Source organism: Melospiza melodia, chromosome 2, assembly GCF_035770615.1.
Source record: "Melospiza melodia melodia isolate bMelMel2 chromosome 2, bMelMel2.pri, whole genome shotgun sequence".
NCBI classification, from domain to species: Eukaryota; Metazoa; Chordata; class Aves; order Passeriformes; family Passerellidae; genus Melospiza; species Melospiza melodia.
The window spans coordinates 126,047,464-126,067,078 of record NC_086195.1 but is presented as its reverse complement, the minus strand read 5'-3'; the positions used below and the strand labels follow the sequence as shown (position 1 = coordinate 126,067,078).

The following is a 19,615-nucleotide window of genomic DNA, read 5'->3' as shown; positions in this document are numbered from 1 at the left end:
CACTTAGCAGATGCTGTGAGCAAAGCAGACTGACAAACTCAAAACACAACTCTGCAAACAGCAAATATTGCTGCAGCCAGCACTAATTGTGGGCAGGAAAGTGAGTGGGCAGGTCAGTTATCTCAGCTTGATGGTCTTGACCTGTATAACTCTTCAGTGGGCTTACTTCCATGTTTGCTCGGCAGTGTTTGTTCCCTGAGTTCTGTCCACTGGGTTCCTGTTCAAATCCTTTGTCCCACGGGTGCTGCTCCTTGTGCTCAATCAAGGTGAAAGATCCCTCTTCAAAGGAAAGCCTCAGGTCTGGATCCTACCAAATCCTGCTTACATACTCTTGCTAAGAGTTTTCTTCTACTTAAGCAGAGATTGAGGACTGAAGGAAAACACAGACTGGGCTGTAAAGAGGTTGAGGTAGCTGAAGGCATCACTTTATGTCCATTGCTCTTTCTGTGCCAGCATATCTGCCCAGCTGAGAAGACATGAGTGAAATGTGCTTGCCTCTGAACCTCCTATCAAAGGTCATAAGCAACCCTAGGGCCTGCAACAAAAGGAGGAATTAGAACACATTCTTTTTTTAATGTTGACAAATGATTTGGGAATGATTTCACATAACAGAATTGAACAGATTGCAAAATCCAGGAAAGGAACACAGCACACAGCTGCTGAGTAAACTGGTGGATTTTGAGAGACTGGAATTCCTCCTGGCAAGCACACATGGCTGGCTTAGGCAAAAGCTGACACGTACCAAGGATGGTGGACAGGGAGGCTCTGAGCTAGGCTCTAGTGCTCAGGCTTCTTCTGCCTTCAAGGAAAAGCCAGTCCTGAGACTAAGGGGGAGGAAAAGAAGGATGGTGAGTTAGCCCTGTGACTAGAGAAGCCCTGCAGTAGATATTCCCAGGAGGGCTGTGAAGTCTCTGGTGCTGGTTGTCTTCCAGAGTGGGAGATGTACACAGATGTCAGGTGTGCAGCATGATGGGGGCTGCCTTAAGGGGCACATGTGGACAAGCTGCCCTTTGTTATGGCATCCTGCACTTTGGGAGGAAAACACACTGCAGTGTCCAACAGTGCTAAAATTAAAAGAGGTCAATTTGATCCCCTGTTGGCTCAGTAGGTTGGGCTGGGTGACCCTGTAAGTCTCTCCAGCCCCAGTTTTCTGTGTTTCCAGGTGAGCAGTACCTGTCACTTTTAGGATCATGCCCTTGTGCCCTGCACTAGCATGGTAAGAACAAGCTTCCTGTGTACTGCTCCCTGGCACAGGTGACTGACCTGGCAGGATTGTCTTCTATAGCCTGATTCCCAGAGCACAATGGCCTGTCAAGAGCTGTCCCCTTGGAGTTGTTTGAACAAAAGGAAACAGCTCATAAAACCCATACATAACCCTTCATTTTTGGATACAATATGAGATATACCCAAAAGTATGTATTCCATCAGCATCTTCATGAGCTGTTAAAACCACGTGGGACAGTGTTCCTTGTCTTCTTCATTACTCATCCTTGATAACACCAGGGCATATTTTTTGTTAATGAGCCATTGAGTGTCACTGCATGATAAAATTACATCATCCCATTGTGAGATGCTCCACCCAGGGGGAGGAACCAAGCATTCCTAACTGCATATAATCTGAGACTTGTAACAGTCAGCCAGCTTTATCCACTGAATTCCCAGAGGACAAGAGTTCCATAACCACAACTGGACCTTCAGAGGAAAACAAACCCTTTTAGAGGAACACTGCTTCAACAGAACCACATCTATCACTTCAAGAGGACTGCAGCCACCAGTGAATTGAACTGCTACCAACACCTGGACTAACAGGTTGTCAGGTTGTATTCTGACTCTGTCAGTGTTTCTGTATCATTGCATTTATTTTAATTTTCCTATTAAAATGTATTTCTGACTTGGGATCTCCCACTGGTTTGCTTTCAAACAATAACACTCCCTCAACATTCATAATGGAATGAAATTGCTGAGTCTGGGGAAGTGTGCTCAGTCCAAGTGTGCTTGTGATTAAGCTGGTGGATAACAACTTTGCAATGTGCTCACTGAGACCTGCAAACTCAGTGCCCTGATTCGCTCCTCACTTATGGGGTGCCTTCCTGCTTCGGCCCAGCATACAGGAGGCACAGAGCTCTGTTACTTGTTGTTTGCCTTCTTGGGACATGGTCAAGAGCCACATCACCCACTCTAGCTCCTGGCTGCCTGCATAGTCCAGCTGCTTTAGAGAGGCTTTGTCCAAATTTTGAGAGGAAAGCCTCTTAGAGGTGCTCTGCCAGCACAAAGCCATCAGTGGGGCATTGCTGCAGCACACGCACATGTTTTATGTTTGAACACCGTGCCATGGTGACACTGAGCAGACTTTGCTCTCAGGGGTTTTGTTTTCTATGAGTGGGTGACCCTTGCACTGTGGTGTTTCTCCCTCAGCAGCTGCCCCAGAGCCCTGCAGAGCGAGCAGCGGGTGATGCGCAGTGCGCTCGGAGGATGGGCATGGCAGGTCATCGTGGGACAATGTGGCTTCTTCCCACTGTCCTCCTTTTCCTTCAGATGAGGCAGACAGGTACAGTGTTTGCTTCCCCTTGGCTCTGTGCTGCTTTGCCTAATCCATGCAGGGAGCTGTCACTGTTTTTGTTTTGTGGGGCAGGGGACATGAGTGAACACTAAATGGCTGTGCTGTCTCACCAACCTTGGTTCCCTTTGCCAGCTGCAGGGTAATGATATCCAGGGCTGAGGCACACGGGGAATTCCATTTTGGAGTGACAATTGTGTCCGTGTAAATTATGGGGTCAGTATGTTGATATGTAGTGTTTTCAAAGGCTCAGCACAAGTAATGGGCTATTTCTCATATTCTCAGGAGACATGATAATTAAATAACCCTTACTATCCATTTGTAAGCTGCTGAGGGACAAAATGATGTCCACAATATTTAACTGTACAGAGGAGAACAAGAACCCTACCCCATATATCACTGTGATTTTCTAATTCGTCACAAAACCATCGCATCTCCACTTAATAAAATAAATTATCCCACCTAGTCTGGCCCTGCTCTAAACAGGGGCAGAGCAGGTGGCAAAATTTAGAAATTTGAAATTTGTCTTCTCTAAAGCAATGAATTCTTGAGCAAGTGTCACTTTTCTGGATATCCTACTTCTTGTATGAAACATTGCATTCCAGAGAACATATGTGAGGGGGTAACACATTTTTTGCAGCAGAGCATTAAATGGGAAAGACCATGTCAGAAAAGGAATGAGATGGGTGGGAGAAAGAGCTGCTACATGAAACATGTTTCCAAATGCAGAGTTACCTCCCTGACCTCAATGTCTTCATAAACTGAGTTTATGAGGTATGTGTGGCTGGGGCCCTGGAGTCAGGTCAGCCAGGTGTGTCCAGGAAAGGAAGAAAGGTTGCAGAACTCAAGATACCAGCATAGATGTGGGCAGCATGAGGTGAGAGGTAATAACTACAAGCTCAAGCGCATACCTCAATGGATACAGTGAGAAAATTTTGGTTCTCTAAGCAGTACAGAATAGAAGTTTGGCCTGCTCATGTGACTTTAGCAGGGTTTGTAAAGTTTGGAGGTTTTATTAGCTTCTGCTTAATAAGCCAGTATCTGTGTCTTTAAATGAAAAGCTCTGCAGGCAAAAGACATGCAGAAGGCCTGAGATGACCTTTGAGGAAATAAAAGTTGATGGTTTTCAGCCAATAGTTGCATTATAGAAATGTCCTGTCTGGTTTTACAGGATTCACTGTAAGTTATGTAGACTCTGACCACTATGTATTACTTAATCTTCCTGTAAAAAAAGGCTTCTGTGCACATCATAATACAGTGGCCACCAAAAAGAGATTGCAAAACTGAGGATATAAAGATGAATCATTGCAGGTTTGGAATGATTCTGTTTATACTATTTGTTCCATCTGGAATGTGGCAACTCACAGGACATATATTTTAAAAGGAAGGATGAAAGATGGCTTAAGAAAACTAAGAGCCCTTCTGCGGCCACTGAAAATGCTTTAACACTGACAGTAATTTGGGTTTTGGTTTGTTTTTGTAGATGGGAACCAGTGCAGTTCAAATCCTTGTCACTATGGCGGCCACTGTAAAGATGGAATTGGTTCCTACACTTGCACGTGCTTGGATGGTTATCAAGGCAAGAACTGTGAATTTGGTAAGTTTCTGCTTTAGAGAACTGTGATGGCAGACTTCCCAGGGAGCTTTGTAGGGAAGCATGTTTTGCATGGAAATCCTTCCTGGGGCTCACTTCTGTGGCATAGAGCTGCCCCTGGGCCGACTCAGACCTGGCAAGGACATTTGGTATGCTGGATGTGGCTGCTTTTTAAGGCACAAGCTGATGTTCAGCACTCACATGAGTTATTCCTCAAGAGTGCTTCAGGTGCTTGGCAGGTGGGGATACAGATCCTGTTTGAAGAGGGTGTTTTGTTTTGGAGAACTTCCAGATCTTCTGTGAAGTCGGTGTTTATGTCCAGTTTTTCTGCCACCATCTCTTTTACAGTCATCCCAAAGTTCTGCAGAATAAACAACGGGGACTGTGAGCAGTTCTGCAGCGTCCAAAGAGATGGGCGGAAGGATGTGGTGTGCTCCTGTGCAGATGGGTATGTTCTAGCAGAGGATGGCAAACACTGTGTTGCAACAGGTACGAAGCCATGAGATAAAGCACTAGCAGTGCTTGGTGAGACTTGTTTCACTGTTAAGGTTTACAGTTACAGTCTTGCTTTGCAGTTGAGGAATGTCTTTTGAACCACCAGTATCCTACATGACATAGATCCAACAGTGAGGCCTGGAGATTTGTATTTCCAAAGCCTTCCATTTTTGAGGTGTTGTGGTGGAGTGGATCAAAATGTACATGATTTTGAATCCTTTGCAAGGTGCCTCTCAGTGAGGCATGTCAGAGTAAATTCTGCTGTTAACAAAATAACAAAAAATCTTAGAATCACAGACTATCCTGTTTTGAAAGGAATCTTCAATGATCATCAATATCCAACTCCTGGACTGTTACTAGACTTCCCCAAGAATAAATCCATGTGCATGAAATTGTTGTCCACACATTTCTTGAATTCTGTCAGGCTTGGGGCCTCGACCACTTCCCTGGGGAACCACCCTCTGGGTGAAGAACCTTTTTCTACTATCCAACCCAAACCTCCCCTGACATAGCTTCCTGCCATTCTCTCAGATTTCTTCATGGAAAGGGCTGTCCAGCACTGGAATGCACTGCCCAGGGAAGTGGTGGGGACACCATCCCTGGAGATTTTCAAGAAACAACTGAATGTGGCATGTAAAGCTACAGGCCAATTAACAAGGTGGTGATCTGTCAAAGGTTGAATTCTAAGATCTTGGAGATCTTTTCCAACCTAAAGGATTCTGTGATTCCATGTCCTGGTCACCACAGAGAAGAGATCAGTGCCTGCCTCTCCTCTTCCCCTCAGGAGAAAGCTGTAGACCACAATGAGGCCTCCCCTCAGTCTCCTCCAGGCTGAACAGACCAAGTGACCTCGGCCACTCCTCATACTTCCCCTCAAGGCCCTTCACCATCTTTGTTGACCTCATTTGGACAATCTCTAACAGCTTTATATCTTTCTGATATTTATATGTCAAAAACTGTACACAGGACTCAAGGTGAGGCCATGCTGAGAAAACTGATCACAGTAGGATCTTTGCTTAAACACTTACAGGCCATACAAAAGAGCAGCTTGCAAAAATTTATACTTAAATTGCAGTTAACCTTATCAACTTGCAACTGAAGAGATAGTGCTAATCATAATTATCCAATGTACATATGTACAATTTTATTGTAATTCAAAATACCACAGGGGGTGAGGTAAGTCAACCAATTAGATATCATGTCAGGTTTTATATATTTTATAGCTAATAATAAATTGCTATCATTAGCCATATTATTCCTAAAATAAAGCACTTCACCCAGTCTCCAAATTAAGTATATTGTATTAAGAGGAACTACATTTATCTATCAATGTAAATAATTGAAGATGATGTATTAAATATGTTAAAAACAAATTGAAGATGGTGTAGTAAATTTTAAATACTTTCAAAACATGATTGTGAGATGGAAGCTGAAGAGAAAATAGAACTCATTTTTCAAACCATATGGTCTTTCTTCCTTGATTCCATGGGCCAAGTCTTTCATATTGTCTGGAAAATGAGGAAGCAGCACTATATATTGTGAGATGGTACTTCCAAGGAGTTTCTTCTTGTGTTGGTGTTTCTCTCCATCTTTAATTTCAGCATTCTTCTCTTTACAGTAAAATACCCTTGCGGAAAAGTTTTTGTGGCAAGGAAAAAAAGGTCTGTTCTTTCACCCACTGACCAAAGCAGTGGAATGAGTGATCAAGACCCTCCTGCATATGAAATGACCACAGAGGAGAACTTTGTAATTACCACAGAAAGCCCAACCCCTCCACCTGACAACAGAACAGGAGGCAAGAATCCATATGTCAATACCAGGATAGCTGGTGGAGATCAGTGTCTTCCTGGCCAGTGCCCATGGCAGGTAAATGGAGGGGCTTTGCCCTGCATGTGGGCAGAGCGTGTGTCTGAGGGAAGGGGAGCAGAGCCTCCTTCCGGCTGGGAGCCTTCTGAACACGGCCCATGTCACGTGCCAGCAGCAGTGAGATGCAGCTGAGCTGTGTGACACTGGGCACTTGGATGTGCTGTTCTGCAAAGCGCAGCCTCAGGGGGTCAAAACAAAAGGCTGTGTGTCATTTTAGATGGAACTGCCTACTTTGTCCCCAGAGAGGATTTTGGGTCACACTGGTCTCCCAGGCCATTTTTGCAGGTTACATTTTTGTTCTGTCTGAGACCATCCGCCCAGGCAGCACATCCAAGTGCATGCCAGATAAAGCCAGCATTTTGGTTCAGAAATACACCCTCATGTCTCAGTTTCACCCTTGAGTTTGGGAAAGCCAAAATGAATTCCTGTATTTGGACATTGTTTGGGGGGTAAGTCCAAGGGATGTGGTGATCAGGAATCTGCACTCTGCCTGCTCAGTCAGTGAATGCCTGAGGGGTGTTACTCAGCACTGGCACTGAGGTAATGTGGAAGGCAAATGTTTTAACTTCACATAGGGACAATCAGGACTCTGTAGCAGTAGAAGTCAATCTGTAGCTTCTGAACATGGGAATGCAGTGCTAGGAGAGATGTGGAGGGCCACAGACATGTTGCAGTAAGAAGCATCTCTGTAGTGTGCAGAGAAATCAGCGTTTTATAGCTCAACATTAAACTGCAATTCTTCCTTGTGCACTTTTTTTATTTCACAGGCTGTTCTGTTAAATGAGGAAGGAGAAGAGTTTTGTGGTGGAACTATTCTGAGTGAAAATTTCATACTTACTGCAGCTCATTGCATAAACCAATCCAAAGAAATCCAAGTTGTTGTTGGTGAGTAATTAGTTTTTTTACTCCTCTGAGGTGAAAGTAGCTGTTGGGCCGAACTTTCTGTGCCTTAAATTTCCCATGAGATGTACTCATGATTCATTAAGTTTTGTTACCTTTTGGCTGCTTTTTATAATTTTTTTTCATTCTGACCATTCTTCTTTGTAACAACAGGTGCCTCTCTTTCTTCTCTGCCAGCTAGCTGGAAGGGATTGCAGTTAAATATTCTAGACATTTTGGTTATCAATGTGTTCAGCAGAGCAGGAAGCTTCTGCAGGAAGCCCATCATTCCTGGCACTTCAGAAGCATCCAGAGTTGTTCTTGCAAGAACCCTCAGAAAATCTCTGACTCATTGAATAGAGCAGACAAGAACAAACTCAGATTTCCCATTGCTTCCCCTTGAGCCAGGACACAGAATCAACACAGCTTCATCTTTGCACTGTTGTAGTCCAGACCCTGTTCTCTTCTCTAAGCCAGGCTCAAGCTCCTGGAAGTGCTTCCACACAAAATTGCATTAGTTTAGCTGAATCAGCTTATGCCTTTGTGTAAACTGGTACATAAAAAATCTCCATAGACCAAATCTCAGGACCAAAGCCAATCTAGTTGCTGCTAAGAAATGTTGCCATACCTGTTTACAGTTTCCTTGTGTGGTCTAAGTCCTGGGCAAAGTACACAGAATGAATATACTACTCTCTTCCTCTGTCAAGGTTCTTCTGAAGTTCTTATACTTTCTCCACATTGATGACCCTTTTAATGCTCTTGTGCAGGTGAAGTGGACAGAGAGAAGAAGGAGCAGTCTGAATCAATGCACACAGTGGATAAAATAATTGTTCACTCCAAGTTTGATGCTGAGACTTACGATAATGACATTGCTTTATTAAAGCTGAAGGAACCTATCAGATTTTCAGAGTACGTCATCCCAGCATGTCTCCCCAAAGCAGACTTTGCTAATGAAGTTCTGATGAAGCAGAAGTCTGGGAGGGTTAGTGGCTTTGGGCGGGAATATGATGGTGGACAACTCCCAAAGAAACTGAAGGTGCTTGAACTCCCCTATGTTAATAGGAGCACTTGCAAGCAATCCACTAACTTTGTGGTAACTGAGAACATGTTCTGTGCTGGTTATCACACAGAGGAAAAAGATGCTTGCCAAGGAGACAGTGGTGGCCCCCATGTGACCAGATACAAGGATACTTATTTTGTTACTGGAATTGTTAGCTGGGGTGAAGGATGTGCAAGGAAAGGCAAATATGGGGTCTACACCAAACTGTCCCGGTTCCTGCGCTGGGTAAGGACAGTCATGAGTTTGTAGTGGTGCTGTGTCCCTTGATCCTCCTTGTTACCTGCCAAGGTGCAGGATTGGAACATCTGCTTTTCCTGGACATCTGCTAAGTTGGTTTTGACATCTCCTTAAAGTTATGGTCTGCTTCCATTTGTATTGTTCCTGGCTTTAAACACCTCTGAGGAAAGTCAAGGTGTTTGGAATTGGTTGAATGAGGGAATTCCCCAATCCAAAAGGCTGCTGAGTGGGGTCTTTAGCTTCTTTTAACTTTTATCAATGGCCATTGTGGTTCCTATCTGTTGTCACGTGTGCTCCTACCAGAGGTTCCTAAACATATTCTGAAGAGTCACTAGCCATGATGAAAGCAGGAAGGATGGGAGTCACTAAATCCTCATATTGCAGCCATCTGGCTCAGCAGGGAGTTTATCCATACTGGAGTTGTTTGGCTTTTATCTTGAGATGTGTTCAGAAGATTAACAGAACAGGATATCTTGCATCTCTAAATAACGAGGGGTTTTGATTTATAAGGATTGTACTTCACTATAGCTTAATTTGTACACTCTGCTCAACGGAAAATAAATATATGTGCACATTCAGTGTTTTCTGTATCTTGTTCTGGATTGTGTATGGCTGAGGATTGGAAAACTGCTTGCATGTGTATTGTTCTAGATGTTTCTGTTAGGTGCAATATTGATGTACACCAGCATTTGAAATAAAACATTCTTTCTTGTTTTGTTCTTGTTTATTGTAATTTTAACAAGCCCAGCCCTAAAAGCCTCTATCCATCATGTAGTCTGCCTCCTAAGAATCCTGATGGCTTTTTCAAAGCTTCACAAATCTCTTATGTTCCCCTGTTCTCTGGAACACTGAATTTCCTTAGGCACCTGCTCCATCTCTTTTAGGCCTTGAGGTGGTACTGGCTCATTTCAGATAGCAGGGGCTGTGAGCAAAGCAGACTGACAAACCCAAAATACACCTCTGCAAACAGCAAATATTGCTGCAGCCAGCACTAATTGTGGGCAGGAAAGTGAGTGGGCAGGTCAGTTATCTTGATGGTCTTGACCTGTATAACTCTTCAGTGGGCTTACTTCCATGTTTGCTCGGCAGTGTTTGTTCCCTGAGTTCTGTCCACTGGGTTCCTGTTCAAATCCTTTGTCCCACGGGTGCTGCTCCTTGTGCTCAATCAAGGTGAAAGATCCCTCTTCAAAGGAAAGCCTCAGGTCTGGATCCTACCAAATCCTGCTTACATACTCTTGCTAAGAGTTTTCTTCTACTTAAGCAGAGATTGAGGACTGAAGGAAAACACAGACTGGGCTGTAAAGAGGTTGAGGTAGCTGAAGGCATCACTTTATGTCCATTGCTCTTTCTGTGCCAGCATATCTGCCCAGCTGAGAAGACATGAGTGAAATGTGCTTGCCTCTGAACCTCCTATCAAAGGTCATAAGCAACCCTAGGGCCTGCAACAAAAGGAGGAATTAGAACACATTCTTTTTTTAATGTTGACAAATGATTTGGGAATGATTTCACATAACAGAATTGAACAGATTGCAAAATCCAGGAAAGGAACACAGCACACAGCTGCTGAGTAAACTGGTGGATTTTGAGAGACTGGAATTCCTCCTGGCAAGCACACATGGCTGGCTTAGGCAAAAGCTGACACGTACCAAGGATGGTGGACAGGGAGGCTCTGAGCTAGGCTCTAGTGCTCAGGCTTCTTCTGCCTTCAAGGAAAAGCCAGTCCTGAGACTAAGGGGGAGGAAAAGAAGGATGGTGAGTTAGCCCTGTGACTAGAGAAGCCCTGCAGTAGATATTCCCAGGAGGGCTGTGAAGTCTCTGGTGCTGGTTGTCTTCCAGAGTGGGAGATGTACACAGATGTCAGGTGTGCAGCATGATGGGGGCTGCCTTAAGGGGCACATGTGGACAAGCTGCCCTTTGTTATGGCATCCTGCACTTTGGGAGGAAAACACACTGCAGTGTCCAACAGTGCTAAAATTAAAAGAGGTCAATTTGATCCCCTGTTGGCTCAGTAGGTTGGGCTGGGTGACCCTGTAAGTCTCTCCAGCCCCAGTTTTCTGTGTTTCCAGGTGAGCAGTACCTGTCACTTTTAGGATCATGCCCTTGTGCCCTGCACTAGCATGGTAAGAACAAGCTTCCTGTGTACTGCTCCCTGGCACAGGTGACTGACCTGGCAGGATTGTCTTCTATAGCCTGATTCCCAGAGCACAATGGCCTGTCAAGAGCTGTCCCCTTGGAGTTGTTTGAACAAAAGGAAACAGCTCATAAAACCCATAATCGCCCCCAGCATTCATAAAGGGATGGGATTTGATGAGTCTGGGAAGTGTGCTTGGTCCAAGTGTGCTTGTGATTAAGCTGGTGGATAACAACTTTGCAATGTGCTCACTGAGACCTGCAAACTCAGTGCCCTGATTCGCTCCTCACTTCTGGGGTGCCTTCCTGCTTCGGCCCAGCATACAGGAGGCACAGAGCTCTGGCTCTGGTTGTTCTGCAAGAGCCACATCACCCACTCTAGCTCCTGGCTGCCTGCATAGTCCAGCTGCTTTAGAGAGGCTTTGTCCAAATTTTGAGAGGAAAGCCTCTTAGAGGTGCTCTGCCAGCACAAAGCCATCAGTGGGGCATTGCTGCAGCACACGCACATGTTTTATGTTTGAACACCGTGCCATGGTGACACTGAGCAGACTTTGCTCTCAGGGGTTTTGTTTTCTATGAGTGGGTGACCCTTGCACTGTGGTGTTTCTCCCTCAGCAGCTGCCCCAGAGCCCTGCAGAGCGAGCAGCGGGTGATGCGCAGTGCGCTCGGAGGATGGGCATGGCAGGTCATCGTGGGACAATGTGGCTTCTTCCCACTGTCCTCCTTTTCCTTCAGATGAGGCAGACAGGTACAGTGTTTGCTTCCCCTTGGCTCTGTGCTGCTTTGCCTAATCCATGCAGGGAGCTGTCACTGTTTTTGTTTTGTGGGGCAGGGGACATGAGTGAACACTAAATGGCTGTGCTGTCTCACCAACCTTGGTTCCCTTTGCCAGCTGCAGGGTAATGATATCCAGGGCTGAGGCACACGGGGAATTCCATTTTGGAGTGACAATTGTGTCCGTGTAAATTATGGGGTCAGTATGTTGATATGTAGTGTTTTCAAAGGCTCAGCACAAGTAATGGGCTATTTCTCATATTCTCAGGAGACATGATAATTAAATAATCTTTGCTAACTAATGATAAGCTACTGAGGGCCATAACAAACCCCACAATGTTTAACAGTGTAGAGGGGAATGAGATCCCTACCCCAGCACCCACTGTAGTTTTTTACATCTCCACTTGATAAATCATCCCACCTCCCCTTCAGGATGGACCCTGAGATCTTCTCTACTGTGTAAATTTATGAATCACATTGTGGACATGATGTGTGCCTTATGTTTTAATTTTGCTGTTGTCTCTGACTGCACAAACACCTGAGTCATCACCATTACAAGAGCTATGAGTTAGAGGTGGATTTTGACATCCCAGAGATGAGACAGGAGAGGTGCTTAGTGGGACCCAGGGTGCCCCGACAGTCTTCAGAATGTTTCAAGGAAGGTCTCGTATAAAATGTCAAAAGCAATTTTGAGTGCACTTATGTGCATTTAGTGTTAAAATATAGACTGGAAGTTGCTGACAAAACAACGATAGAAGGTAACTTCTATAAAATTAACTGTAAAAATGACAGAGCTCATTAATGAAGTAAAGAAAAAGAACAAGATAATAAAATTAATGTATTTTTAAAAGAAAGGCTAATTCTAAAATCCCCACAAACCCCCAAAGTGCTTAAGGCATATGTCAGAACTGTCCCAAGGTCAGGAAAGTACAAGACAATTGATTAAAACTATGAGACCTTTTGTGACCTGACCTCCAAAAACAAGTGTTAAAGTGCCTAGCTCTGTATAAAAGAATTGTAAACATCCTGACATAAACCCAGAAAAGCTGAGAAGTAAATGCAATAAGATAATTGTGATATGAAAATGAAGAGCTGATCTAATTATTTGAATAATGGAAGAAAGAACATGAGTGTTGGTCTGTGCCCAATGGAGAAGAAAGTCTTTCTTCCTTAAGGTACCAAATAATTTGTACCCTACATGGAGGAAAGGAACTGCTGAACTGCACTATTCAGGAAAAAATCACATCAAATTTGTCCAAGGGGAAAAACTCACATCACTTTTCCCCAAAGACAGGATGATAGGCTGTGTGGCTGCAAAAGATGAAGTAAACCTCAGGTCTCTCCTTCAAGGGAGGCTTCTAACATAATTTTATCTGACACTTCTTGCAACAGAAAGAGAAACAGGTGTAAGTTTGGTGCCAATCTGAAACTGCTACTTGATTGAAAGATTATATGGAGTGCAAATCTCCACACCTCTGAAGACCTCTGGCACTGGTATTTTCCACAGTAACATGCAAGACAAAAGAGAGTTTTCTCACTGCTTTTTTACCTCATTCCAGACTGGAAGGATTGCCATAAATTGAGATGAGCATTCAGGCAGTCTTGGGAAACTGAAACACCAGTCCAATGTAAATAGAAGGCAATTATGTAAATACAAAACCAAAATTTCACCTTTGGTCCCACAACATGCAACCACAGAGATTTGTAAAATGTGTAATAAAAGCAAGACTTTGTTTTCATGAGGATGAGCAATTAGCACAAGGAGTAATGAGATCCCACCACTCTAAGGGCTACTCAGATTAGATATTAGGAAACACTTTTTAGACATTTTAAGGCTAATTAAGGAGTGCATTAAGCTGTGTGGGTGAGCTGTAGAATCTCATTAGGAATCTGCAGGAGCAGGTTAGACAACATCTTTAGGAGCAGTTTACTTGCTTTTGCACTGTTAGAGCCAGGAAGAGCTCTCTCACTCTGCCTGTGATCTTGCAATACCAGGACTGAGCTAAGGTAGCACAAGCCATATACAGATGGAAAAGGAATATTGCAAGGATATAGCAAGAGCCCAATACCTCATTTGTTTCTGATGCTTTAGTTGTTGATGTTTTTTGCCTCTTACCCACACCCACATTCATCTTTGCCTTAGTACAATGGCTGTTCTGGCAAGCACAGATTGCTCCTTGAATTGCCCTCTGAGAGCTGTTAGTTCAGCTGGGAAACACAGCATAAGATGAGGAGTAATAGTGCTCTACCTAATGCTGACAGCTTACCAATTTTTAAATAACAATGCAACTGTTGTTATTATGAAGGCCTTTTGCAGGAATTGTTCTGTATTCCTTAAAGTGGTGGGGTGTTTGACTAATGTTTGCAAGCCAGATTTATAAGTTGCTTGTGCTTTTATGAAGTCACCATGAACCTGTAACCTGCCTATACTTTTGTCTCCCTTGCAGTCAGTCATACCAAGTGATGCAAGGTCAACTTGAGAACTGTGAGCAGCTCTGAAAAACTGAAGATGGAGGAATCATAAGTCCCTGTGCTGCTGGCTGTGCCCTGGGCAATGACAAAACCTGTGTTTCTTTAGGTATAAAGTACGTTTATAGTTCATTCTATGGGACACATCCCAACTGTACCACATTTAGGAAGTGCTGCTGTGTTGCAGTGCCACTGTAGCATAAAGAATAATGTTAATTGTTTAGGCCTTTCACATGACTTACTTGAGCTGTTGATAACAAATTTAGTAAGACCTTAGCCAGAGGACATAATTTAAGTAACATCAAATTATGCAGCTGTGAGGGATGTATGGCAGCAAAAATAGCTCAAGAAAGTATTCTGTGCAATTGGGTGTGTTCTCTCAGGGGACTGCAAATTCCATGTCCCAACAGGGGGAAAACCATATCAGAAACTGGTGATTACAGCAGGGTTCAGATTCCTCTTCTCCCAAAGACTGAAACAGGCCTTTCATGCTATGGAGCATTTTGTTAGAAAGTAACAGGTTAGATTTTTGATTGATAAAAAGTTGGTGTCTAGTTTCAAGGCCTCTGGGACATGCTAAACACCTACAGATCTAAATAGGTAGAAATCCAAGAAATTTCTCCCTTTAAAGTATACTGTTCACAAAGACTCATTATCATTTCAGAAGTAGTAACATCCTGTGACTGAGTTATATTTCACTTGTTTCTCCTCAAATACCACCTGCTCTATCTGAAAGAAACAGGCAGATTGTATTTCTTTGTTTCTCTTTTCTTCTAACAACAAGTTTTCTGCAGTTTTCTTCATGTGGCAACCTAAATAGATTAATAACTACTGATGCTGAATTTAATTCCATCATTTTTGCTTTCATTCAAATTGAATATTAACAATTACTAGTCTTAGTCTATTTTTCTGTCTCATTCAGCAGTAATTTAAAGCCAAATTACTATCATAAGCCAAATTACTGTTATGATTTCAAGCATAGAATACTTGACTCTATTTTCCAATAAAAAATATTTATTAACAGCAGGTACATAATTATACCAATAATGGAAGATGTTTAATTTTCAAATACTTTGAAATGCTAAACCCTCTTGCCTACTTGCTCAAAATGGGTAAATTTTAAAAGAAATTAAAATAAATTTCATTTTTCAGACATTCCCATCTTTTTGCATGTGCAAAGTTTTTGTTAATATCTTGAAAAATCTAGCAGAGCCAAACCTGGCAAGGACACCTGCACATCTAATTAAATTGTAAAACGCTGCTGTCAAGGAGCTTTCCTTCAAATGAATGTTAAGCAAGTTTTCTCTTGTTTTCATGAATTTCATGAAGGGTTGATTCCCTGAAAGTGACCTGTTTCCCTGCAAACCATTTTCCTCCACTGTAGGCATCTATCTGTAACTCTAAAGGCTGCTCTGACTGAAAAACCCATGTTCCAGCAGGTTGGAATAATTGTGGTGAAAACCAACTCAAGATGCAATGGAAACTAGCTGTACTTTCCTGACCATAAAACTATTCCTTACACCAAGGGCTCTGTCAAACAAGCTCTGCCGAGTGGCACTTCAGGGACAGAAACAGCAGCTGCCTGCTTTACATGGTTCCTTGCGTGTCACTCAGCTTGGTACCTCAGGGACAGCTCAGGCACCATCCCCTATGGAGATGGAATATCATAGTCCTCAATTTCTGATATATTGGCTTAACTCAGGTATTTCTGAGCTCAAGTGGAGGCTGGTGACACCAGCTGAGCATTCACAGAGTGTGTTCAGTGTCATGGACAGGGGCTCTTTGCTCTCAGCAGGCAACACATGCTTCAGAGTCTCAGTACCACCATACAAGAAGCATTTTGATTGTGTCTTTGCAGTCCAATTCCTACATAAGGCTCAGGAATCATGAACTACATGGCAGAAAGTCACAGGAATCACAGCAAACCCAGATGCCCATCCTGAAAACGAGGGATCCGCTGAGGCCTTGAGCAGACAGTTGGAGGTCACCAGGGAGGCTGGCGCTCACCCAGCATGTCCCCATGGCAGGCAAGGGGCCTGGACTGCCAGCCATTTTCTCCTCATCATGCTCACCCAGCCCTGGGCCCGAGAGGGCCTGGCTTCACTGGTGTCAGAATTTTGGGTGGCTTGTTCCACTCTCCTGAGTACTGTGCTTCTGCCCTGAATGATCTTGCGACTCCATTTCAGCATCAAGCAAGTACTGAGAGGGGCAGCCTAGGGCAGATGTGACTGCAGGCATGGCATTGTTAGGTTGCAATGCTCCTCATTGTGTCCTTTACTACAAAAATAAGAAACTGTCCCATTGTCACAATATTGCAAAGGTTCCATAGCATTGTGTTCTTATGGCAAGAGTTTCATACTGCCTTACTGTTTCTTGTAGATAGCTCCTCTAAGCACTGACTCTTCCTTCTCCTCACAGCAGCCACCTGACTCCAACCCCACAATCACCCAATCTACTCTTTTATAACACTCTTTTCATTGGCTACAGCTGTGGCCTGTTAAAGTCAGGCCTGCTCCTAATCTTTAATAATTAGCCCAGCTGCAACTCTTTAGGGATAAGATTACTTTCTATACTAACTTATTTTCTTATATTCTATCCCCCTACACTGTCCCATGTTTTATTCTCCATATGTGTTGTAGTGTGTTCTGTTAGTTTATTTAATTACTCCCCTATTTTCTGAATCACTCCCCCATTTTCTGCAATGGTTCTGCCCTCACCAGTTCTTCCCGCCATTGTATTGTCTATCATTTGGTTACCTTGGTTACTCCTGCCTCAGTTTATGTCAATCCTCTCTGTTATATAATTTCCCCTCCCCTGGGTTTCCTTATATGTGAATTTGTTCTCCTCCCTGGGCCCAGTCAATCACTCCCCACTCCTCCTAGTTTGCCAGAATCTTCTGTGCTTAGGGAGACTTGATTGGCTGTGGCTCCGGGGCCTCTCCTTTACATTGTTTCTATTGGGTGTTCTCTCATACCCGTTATCCTAAGTCCACTCCCTCACCTTCCCCTATTGGTTCCTTGTAAACCCCTCCCATGAATTCCTCCTCCCTTTATAATCCTATTGCACCCTTTGTTCTTGAACACTCGCTGGTAGACGCGTTAGATTCAACATCTGGGTGTCTGTCACTCCCTGGTTGACAATAAACCTGACAAGTCCCCAGTGAGTGTCCGGACTCTTTGCTCTCGTTAGCCAGCAGCGATTCCGTCCACTGTGAGCACAGCCTGAAGCCTTCTGACGCCGAGGGGTGCTCACACCTTTGCAGCTGGGTGTTGGCCGCCCTTCTGCCAGCCCAACACCTGACTTTAAGGCCACACCTCGCTGCGCATATGTGAGACACAGAATTCTAGCAGAGTTTTTCTTACCCTCTTGTTGTTCCTCACTGCCTCATTTTGTCTCTTGACTAACAGTGAAATACATGGCTGAATGTATAGAATAGACAGTTTCTTTAAGCTTGGCTTGACCTAGTGTATTTTGTATATGTTAGAAGCCAAATATAAACTAGGAAGTGATGTGGGCAGGTAAGGCTGAGCTGATGTAGTTAAATTGGTAAAATATTACAACTTTATGCAATTTCCTGTGTTGGCCAAACACTGAAGAATTCCAGATGCCTCATTCAGATATTAGCAATGACTGTTTCAACAGCATGTAGATATTATTCTGGGACTGTTCCATACTTGAAACCTCAAATATTATATGTATTCTTGTTGTTTATTAAAAAGCAGTTTACCACAAATTCTAGGCACTGAAAAATGGTGTTCTGAGTCATAAAATTTGTACTCAACCTACCAGAGTAAAGCAAGAATTGTAATTGCCTTAACTCCAACTGCCTGAATATTTAATTCCCAAAGAGTCTTCACACAAACTGAGGAAGACCAAATATATATGTGAATTTGTAGATTTTTGTGTGCAGAATGTTGAAGTTTTAAAAGACAATAAGTATCTATTTTCTATTTAAGTCTGAATATATTGCTCTGCAAATGAGGCAAAATTCTTCTGTCATGAGGCTTGTCTATCATGACTGCCATAGGAGTACTGTAATTAAACCCAAAACATTTTATCAAAGTTTTCATTGAAAGCATTATTCTGATTGAAAAGTTCTGTTTTTCTAGTTGCTTGGCATTTTGTCAGCCCTCTAAAACCTCTCCAAAATGGGTATAATTTGCTACAGCTTCAGGATTCAGGACTGGTCCATTTTATTTGTATACAGCACATTACCTCTATAGAGTGCAAGGAACTTTGGTCCCTTCTATTATTGATTTTCCTTAGACTTGTTGGTATTGTCCTATTAGCAACTGTTTTCATTATCTAACACAGGGATGGCAGACAAGGAAAGGTAAGAGCCAATGCACAGAGTGGACAAAATGTATGGCCATGCTGAATTGGATACAGAAACTTTCAGCAGCAACAGTTTCAATTTGGAGGAACCTGTCACATTTTCTGAGGATGTTGTCCTGGAAGATTCTGCTAGATATATTCTTGTGGAAGAGGTTTTACACTGACTTCTGTGAGCCAGAGAGAAGTTTGATAAGAGGATCCATGTTTACCCCTGAAAGAATTTTCTACCAAGGCAGTTGACATAAAGACCAAGAAAGAAGGATAAATAAGAGAAATCTGTAACTGCCTGTTCCAATAAACACTTTGTTTGTCTTTACTGACCAATGAGAAAAGTGTAAATTTATGAGTCTTGTAAGAATGTATAAAAAGCATGCATGTTCTAATAAAACTGGGTTTGAAGCCTTCTGAAAATTGAATGTTGCTTGGTATTGTGACAGTCTCAACTATGACATATTCTGATGAATTAATTGAAATTGTCAGTGGCTTTGAGAACATGTATAGAGAAAAAAATCCTAGAAAATGCAAAACCCACTCATGTATGCAGAAGAGTCTAAATAATTTTCCATGTCACAGGGTGAAATGAGTTGTTAGATGAATTTCCTTGAATTGGAAAGGCTTGCTTGCTGTCACCAAAATCACTGCTCTTCTGATAGCTTCTTGCTTTCTTCCTGAGATACTTTCTTCACTACCATTATTGATATAATGGTTTTGGCTATCATAACATGAATGCATTGCATACCGCAGAAATTACAATATTGTTATATGTATAATATAAACATATGATTTATATGAAGTATTATTTAATCATTCACAACTGAAAAAAATTTAAATGTGCCAGGGTAATTAATATTTCAAGATTAATAAAAGCCTAACTCTTATCATCTGAACCTGACATCCTCTGTCTGCCTTATTTCAATCCAGAGAAAAAATTATTTGTTTTGCAGCCAGTTACGTGGTATGTAAAAATTGTGAAGAAGATATTGAGATATTTGAGCCCTACAGAAAAAGTACTCTGTGTTGTACTTCAAAAGGTGTCAGTATGTATTTTGGAAGAGAGAAGAAAAATGTTATAAATTGGATTGTGGCATAAAATGTGCAATATTTTTCTCATTCCCTACCTTCACCATATCCAGTTTTCAAGTGTGAAAGTCACCATTTGAGGAAGTTTTTTAAAATGCATTTTTTGGATCAGTTTGAAAGGAATAGAGCAGTCAACTTT

At 42.8% G+C, this 19,615-nt stretch overlaps 1 protein-coding gene and 1 long non-coding RNA gene across 4 annotated transcripts; both read left to right on the top strand.

Annotated features, from left to right (window-relative positions):
- The first annotated feature begins 1,655 nt into the window (after positions 1-1,655).
- Positions 1,656-9,403, top strand: LOC134414813 (coagulation factor X-like). 3 transcript variants are annotated; one of them, XM_063149927.1, is made up of 7 exons: positions 1,656-1,809; positions 2,419-2,548; positions 4,041-4,154; positions 4,500-4,640; positions 6,265-6,512; positions 7,280-7,397; positions 8,159-9,403. In XM_063149927.1, the coding sequence occupies exons 2-7, from the start codon at positions 2,473-2,475 to the stop codon at positions 8,698-8,700; spliced, it is 1,239 nt and encodes a 412-aa protein (XP_063005997.1). In that variant the 5' UTR covers positions 1,656-1,809; positions 2,419-2,472; the 3' UTR covers positions 8,701-9,403. The 3 variants fall into 3 exon arrangements, with proteins under 3 accessions (XP_063005997.1, XP_063005995.1, XP_063005996.1); XM_063149925.1 differs by having other exon boundaries at positions 2,416-2,548; XM_063149926.1 differs by having other exon boundaries at positions 1,656-1,817; positions 2,416-2,548.
- Positions 9,404-11,436: 2,033 nt separating this feature from the next.
- On the top strand, positions 11,437-18,807 carry LOC134414810 (uncharacterized). The gene is made up of 3 exons (XR_010026849.1): positions 11,437-11,566; positions 14,040-14,170; positions 18,376-18,807. It is a non-coding gene; the product is annotated as an uncharacterized LOC134414810 (long non-coding RNA).
- The last annotated feature ends 808 nt before the right edge of the window (positions 18,808-19,615 follow it).

What these genes read in the sequence shown, in the direction of transcription:
- LOC134414813 (XM_063149927.1), top strand. Translation starts at nt 2,473, where the DNA reads ATGGGCATGGCAGGTCATCGTGGGACAATGTGGCTTCTTCCCACTGTC. An exon ending in CAAACACTGTGTTGCAACAG is followed by an intron (nt 4,641 to 6,264) that starts GTACGAAGCCAT and finishes TTCTCTTTACAG; the next exon opens with TAAAATACCCTTGCGGAAAA. An exon ending in CTGGCCAGTGCCCATGGCAG is followed by an intron (nt 6,513 to 7,279) that starts GTAAATGGAGGG and finishes TTTATTTCACAG; the next exon opens with GCTGTTCTGTTAAATGAGGA.